This window comes from Phyllostomus discolor, chromosome 7, assembly GCF_004126475.2.
Source record: "Phyllostomus discolor isolate MPI-MPIP mPhyDis1 chromosome 7, mPhyDis1.pri.v3, whole genome shotgun sequence".
Classification (NCBI taxonomy): Eukaryota; Metazoa; Chordata; class Mammalia; order Chiroptera; family Phyllostomidae; genus Phyllostomus; species Phyllostomus discolor.
In genome coordinates, this window is record NC_040909.2 from 138160073 (window position 1) to 138166536 (window position 6464).

At 70.6% G+C, this 6464-nt stretch overlaps 1 protein-coding gene across 1 annotated transcript; it reads left to right on the plus strand.

Annotated features, from left to right (window-relative positions):
* Positions 1 to 363: 363 nt before the first annotated feature.
* LOC114514446 (cytochrome P450 11B1, mitochondrial) lies at positions 364 to 5662 on the plus strand (the record flags this gene model as incomplete). The annotated part of the gene is made up of 9 exons (XM_028533607.2): positions 364 to 632; positions 914 to 1069; positions 2243 to 2442; positions 2560 to 2763; positions 2919 to 3073; positions 4280 to 4446; positions 4823 to 4901; positions 5001 to 5195; positions 5370 to 5662. Coding segments are annotated over 9 exons (1539 nt in total), but the record flags the coding sequence as incomplete, so codon positions are not given.
* Between the last annotated feature and the right edge of the window lie 802 nt (positions 5663 to 6464).

Consider the following 6464-nt stretch of genomic DNA (forward strand, 5'->3'; position numbering starts at 1 on the left):
GGCAGGGGGACTAAAATAGCCAAGGCCCCCCCCCCCAGCCCTTGATCAGATAAGGGGCTCGTCCCTCCTGCTCCCTTCACTGGGGGGGTGGGGGGGGTGGGGGAAGAAGAGGCCTCACGTCCGTCCCGGCCCAATTCAGCCCCCAGCCCCGACCCTGCGCCTGCCCGGCGCACCCACCCAGCCCACGGCAGACCTGTGGGGTTGCGGGGCGAGGCACCCACCCCTCCCTCTCCTCTTCTTCTGGCTGGACGCCTGCAGCCCTGACCCCCGCAGCCCTGACCCCTTCCCCGGGCGCCCTGGCCCAGTCCAGGGACACTTTCTCCCATGACGTTATCAGCCGGCCTTTCATCTCCGGAGAGATAAAAGGACCGGGCCGAGGGGCCGGGGGGAGCCCGCACGGAGTTCCGAGCCAGGGCAGGGGCCTGGATGGCGGGGCCCCGGCTGTGCCTGCGCGGGGCCCACTCGCTGGCTGCCGGTGCCACTCCGGCCCCCAGGGCCGTGCTGCCCTTCGAAGCCATCCCCCGGTGCCCGGGCAGCGAGTGGCTGCGGCTTCTGCGGGTCTGGCGGGCCGGCTGCGAGGACCTGCACCTGCAGATGCAGCAGACCTTCCAGGAGCTGGGGCCCATCTTCAGGTGAGCCCCCCCCCGCCCCGCCTCCCTGGCGCACCCCGAGCCCTCCGGCAGGTGGGTGGGGCTGCACAGGGGAGCGTCCGTGGCCCGGAGGGCGGGCACCCTGGCTCGTCGCGGCGGGAGGTGCACTGGCAGGACGGCAGCAGAGGCCTGGGTTAGAGCTCAGGGGGCCTGCCCGCTCGGAGCCAGGTCGGGGGACGGCGCGGTCGAGCGAAGGCAGCCCGGATGCGCTGGCCGAGTGGGGGCGGGGAAGGTGCGGCCACAGCCGGCTTCGTCCCCCGCAGGTACGACGTGGGAGGGAAGCGCATGGTGTGCGTGATGCTGCCCGAGGACGTGGAGAGGCTGAAGCAGGCGGAGGGCCGCCTGCCCCACCGCATGGTCCTGGAGCCCTGGCTGGCCCACCGGCAGCTGCGCGGGCACAAGCATGGCGTGTTCTTGCTGTGAGAGCGGGTCTGGGTCGGGGGTGGGGGGGTGGGCAGCCCGGGAGCAGAGGCGGCAAGACAGGGAGCGCCGGGAGCCGGCCTGCCCTGGGCCCCCCCGTGGGGGAGTGGAGAGAGCGTGACCACGGGACGGTGCCCAGGGGACAGGGCACGCCCGCACTGGGTCTGAGAGGGAGCACCCCGTCTGAGCAGGGGAGCTGCCGGCCCAGGCCCCTGCGGGCACCAGCTGGAGCCCCTCGGGCCCCGGGGGCCTGCGTGCGGTGAGCTGTGCTTGCGGGGCCGGGTCCCAGGGCTCCCGAGGGGGTGGCCGCCGGCACCTGCACTCCCCCGTGCGTGTCGTGTCTGTGGGGACGGTGCGCTGGGGTGGCTGTACCCGTGCCTGCCTGCGTCTGCGCCTGCCAGCACACGTGTGTGCACATGGTTATGTGCACGTGAACGGGTGTGTTTGCCCATGTTGGAGCACTAGCATGTGTGCTCATGCACGTGCATGTGTGTGCAGAGGGCAGCACGTGCTCACCTGGGTGTGGGCTGCTGCTGTGTGTGCGCACACTGTGTGCACATGTGTGTGGCATGTTTCCCCACATGCATGTGGCCGCCTGGTTTGGAGCATTTTGTGTGTCTGTGTTCGTGTGTTCTGTGTTACTGTACACACGGGTGCACATTTGCGTGTGCCATGGGCACCCTTCCGTGAGCATGCGCTGTCCCACGCCCCACGGGCAGTGTCTGCGTGCCCGTGTGACGGTTCCCGCCCCTGCGGGCGGCCGGCTGAGGAAAGGTGTCCGTGCTTGACTGTGGCTGAGAAGGCAGTCCGCCCTCACCCCCTCCGGGCGTGGCACCAGTGGGGTGGGCACAGCTTAACAGGGGGGCCGACCGCCTCTCAAGAAGAGGCCCCACACCCACCGAGGGCCGGGCTCGGGGCCAGCAGCCGGCACAAGCAAGCTCCGTGCAGCGTGGGCACGCACGCACGCTTGGGCGGAAGCGCGGCCTGACCGCCGCGGCAGAGCTGAGCCCCGCGAAGGGCTCCCTGGAAGAGGCGTACAGCGGGGCGGGGACACAGGCAGCTGGCGCCCCGGGCCGGCAGACACCTCCCTCTGAGGATGAAGAAGGAGGGGTGCGGGGCTGGGGGCCCACTGCTGACTCGGGGTGCCCTGAAGCTTGCTCTCTGCTCCACAGAAACGGTCCCGCGTGGCGCTCGGACCGACAGCGGCTTAACCCAGATCTGATGTCGCCGCAAGCTGTCCAGAAATACACCCCCATGGTGGACAGGGTGGCGAGGGACTTCTCTGAGGCCCTGAGGGCGAGGGTGCTGCAGAACGCCCGGGGCACGCTGACCGTGGACATCCAGCCCGGCATCTTCTGCTACACCCTAGAAGGTGCGGGCTCCGGAGCGGCCTCGCTGGGCCCGGGGCCGGGGGCAGGAGGGCCGGCAGGAGGCGGCCGCCGGGCGGCCCCAGGCGGCCGCAGGCTCGTCAGCCCTGTGTCCCCCACAGCCAGCAACCTGGTCCTGTTTGGAGAGCGGCTGGGCCTCCTCAGCCAGAGCCCGAGCCCAGCCAGCCTGGACTTCATCCGTGCCCTGCAGGCCATGCTCAAGTCCACCATGCAGCTCATGTTCATGCCCCGGAGCCTGTCCCGCTGGACCAGTGCCCCGGTGTGGAGGCAGCACTTTGAGGCCTGGGACTGCGTCTTCCAGTATGGTGAGGGCCGGTGGGGGGGCCGAGGCTTCTTCCCCGTCCGCTCAGGAGCGGGCACCGAGGCAGGGCTGGGCAAGAGCAGGGGGCCCCCCGAGGCTGCCTGGAGGGCCGGCAGGGGCGGCGGCCCCGGGCCCAGGGCCCTGTCTCTGTGCCCGCAGCCAATGACCGCATCCAGAAGATCTACCAGGAGCTGGCCCTCGGCCGCCCCCAGCACTACACCGGCGTGGTGGCAGAGCTGCTCCTGCACGCGGACATGACCCTGGACGCCATCAAGGCCAGCTCCATCGACCTCACTGCCGGGAGCGTGGACACGGTCAGGCCGGCAGCCAGCCCTGCCCGTAGAACAGGGAGCCCGCGTGTCCCCTCCCAGTCTGTGCCACCCACCAAGATGTCCAGGCTGGGGCCTCAGTCCCCGGACCGACGGCAGGCTCTGGGGGGTGGGGGGGCACAAGGGGGCGGCCTCTCGGGGAGGCGTGCGGTCCGGGCAGGAACCGGGCCCCGGCAGCCCGCAGAGGGACGAGGCCTGGGGACGCGTGGCGCAGCCCCGCGCAGACCGACAGGGTCCCGGCAGAACGGGGGCTGGCCGACACCTGGCTGCACAGGGCACCCTGCCTGGCGACAGATCCCGTTTGGCTTTCCTTGAAGATCCTGTGGAGGTGACAGGCTGGTGACAGGAAGGGCAGCACAGGGCTCCAGCACGCGGAGGGCGGAGCAGATGGCAGGCCGCGGGGCGCTGGCTGCAGCCAGAGCTCCCTGCCTCTGGGCCCGGCCTCCGCCCGCCGGCATCTCAGGGCCGCTCTGGGCCTGGCACCTGGGACGGCAAGGCCCACATCGGTGCCGAGACACGGCCGTGAGGCGAGAGAGCCCAGGGGAGGGCCCGTGCCTCAAGGGACAGCTCGAGGCAGCCGTCCCGGGGGCAGGGACTTCCAGCTGAGTGAGGAAGAGCCACGTGGAAGGCAGGCAGGCAAGAGGAGGAGGCACAGAACGCGGCGGGCCGGGGTGCAGGAGCAGGAGCAAGGGAGAGCAGGGAGGGGGCCGTCGGGGTCTGACTCCTGCTCCCCAGGGTGCCTCACGGGCCCCGGGGCCCCTCTGCTGAAGCAAAGGCTGCAGCAGACAGGTCATCGCCCCCCGTCGGGAGGCGCCGGGGGGCACGTTGCCATGGGGACGGGATTTAGGAGATACTCAGTTCCCCAGACCCCAGGCTGGGCTTGCCTCTCCCTGCACAGAAACGGCCCGGGGGTGGTGGGGGGGCCTGGTTGGGCTCTGGCTAGCTGCAGATGCCCGGGGAACATGATCGAGTGGGAGCAGGCGGACCGGCTCCAGGCCCCACCCCAAGCAGAGGCCAGCGCGAGTGAGCCCGTCCTGGAGCCCAGAGGAGGGTGAGACCCGGGCCTCAAGGTCTCGGCTCCCTGGGCTCCGCCCTGCTCGGAGCACGCCCGTCACTGTGGCGGGAGGCGGCCCGGGGGCTGCGGTGCAGGCCCGGGGCCCAGGCCTGAGGCCGCACCCTCGGCTCCTGCAGACGGCCTACCCCTTGCTGATGACCCTCTTTGAGCTGGCGCGGAACCCCGAGGTGCAGGAGGCCCTGCGTCAGGAGAGCCTGCTGGCGGAGAGCAAGATCTCAGAAAACCCCCAGAGGGCGCCTGCGGAGCTGCCCCTGCTGCGGGCCGCCCTCAAGGAGACCCTGCGGTAGGTGCGGCCCCTGGGCCGCCCCAGCCACTTCGGGCCACACACAGCCTGCAGGGCGGCAGATCCTGGGGCTACAGGCAGCTTTGCCCAAAGAGGCATCCCCTGCACCTCCTGTCCCTCGCCCTAAAGGGGCAGGGGCGCTTTGTCCCCTGGGGTCCTACCTCAGCATCCGGGCGCCAGCACCCACCTCGCCCCCCTCAGCCAGGAGGCTGCCCAGGCTGAGGGGGCTCAGGCTGAGCTCGGGGGTGCGCGGACGCAGCTTCCCAGTGACACAGGGGCGTGTGAGGGGGGAGCTGCCCTCCCTGCCGTGCCCTGGAGGAGGCAGGCGAGGGGCCCTGTTGCGGCTGAGGACGCTGCTGGCTGCCCCTGTGCACAGGCTGTACCCCGTGGGTATCACTGTGGAGCGGCAAGTGAGCTCGGACCTGGTCCTGCAGAACTACCACATCCCCGCCGGGGTGAGCGAGCCCCACAGCCCTCACCGCGGGCGCCGCACCGGCCGGCCCGGCCCTCGCCCGGCTCACCCTGCCCCACGTCCCGCTCCCCTCCGCCCGCAGACACTGGTCCTGGTGCAACTCTACAGCCTGGGTCGGAACCCCTCCGTGTTCCCGAGGCCCGAGCTCTATGACCCCCAGCGCTGGCTCAGAAAGGGGTCCAGCACGAGGCTCCCCCACTTGGCCTTTGGCTTTGGCGCGCGACAGTGCCTGGGAAGGCGAGTGGCCGAGACCGAATCGCTGCTTCTGCTGCACCACGTGAGCGGCTTGAGCCGAGCGGCGGGCGGGGGCGCAGGCCTGGGGGCGGGGCTGCGGGTGGGGCGGGGCGCCTGGGGGCGGGGCGTCCGGACCGCCCGGAAAGCAGGGGAGGCCGCGCCGGGGCCTCAGACGGGGCTGACCTGTCCTCCAGGTGGAACCGCGCTTCTGTCCTAGGTGCTGAAACACTTCCAGGTGGACACGCTAACGCAAGAGGACGTAAAGATGGTCTACCGGTTCGTGCTGATGCCTTCCACCATTCCGCTCCTTACCTTCCGGGCCATCAGGTAGTCACACCGCCAGCCCCCCTCCGCCTGACCCCAGGCCATCCCCCTTCTCCCCTGGGCCCTGCTTCCGGGGCCGCACCACGGTCCAGCCGGCACCTCGCGCAGATGGAGCAGCCAGCCGGGGCCTCTGAGGTCGGGCCTGGCCAGGTGGCGCAGCGAGGCCGGGGCAGAGCTGGGGATCGTCTTGGCTGCAGGCCCTGGCTCTGATCCAGTCCCACCGGCACCTTCTCCTACACAGAACGCCGTCGGAGGGCCTCGACGCCCACCCCTCGTGCGTCCACCCGGCGGGGCGGGGGCTCTGACCTTGCCCCTCGCTCCCTGTCCAGCCTCATGCACCCTCTGCACTCAACTCTCCCCCCACGCAAGAGCCAACGGTGTGGGTCCCCTGTCCTGCTCTTTGGCTTTTCAAACGCCGTGCTTCTTGCCTGCGATGCTCTTGCCCAGAGCAGACCTTCACGCTGGCTGTGATTTGCCCACCCACCTGCTCTGCCCGGCCCATGTGGCCCCCCCCCCGGCACTGCCAGTCCTCGGCCACTGTGGCCAAGTCTCCCAGCCAAGGGCCTGGAGAGGCAGGCCGTCCGTTCTGTTTCCTGGAAGAAGGGCCCCCAAGAAGCTGCCTGAGACACCTGATGCCCACCTGAAAGCAGGAAGGATGGAAGGACGGTGAACCCCACTGGCCAGCATCAGGGGGACTGCAGAGAAGCCTCTGGAAGAAGGGGCGGGGCCTCCCAGCCGAGTGCATCCGCGCGCCCCCTTTAATAAAGCCCTCTGTCTGAAGTTCCAGCTGCCGCCTCACACCGACCCTCGGGACAGGCGCCACCCTGGCCTCGTGGGCAGGAGAGGCTCCGGACAGCTGGGAGCCGGCTGGGGTCTCCTGGATGGCAGGAGGGAGCCACCTGTCCCACACGCTTCAGACCAGGCGGCACCCTCCACACAAAAAGGGTCCCGGAAGCAAGGCTGGGGGTGGCGTCGCTGCACTCCCCTC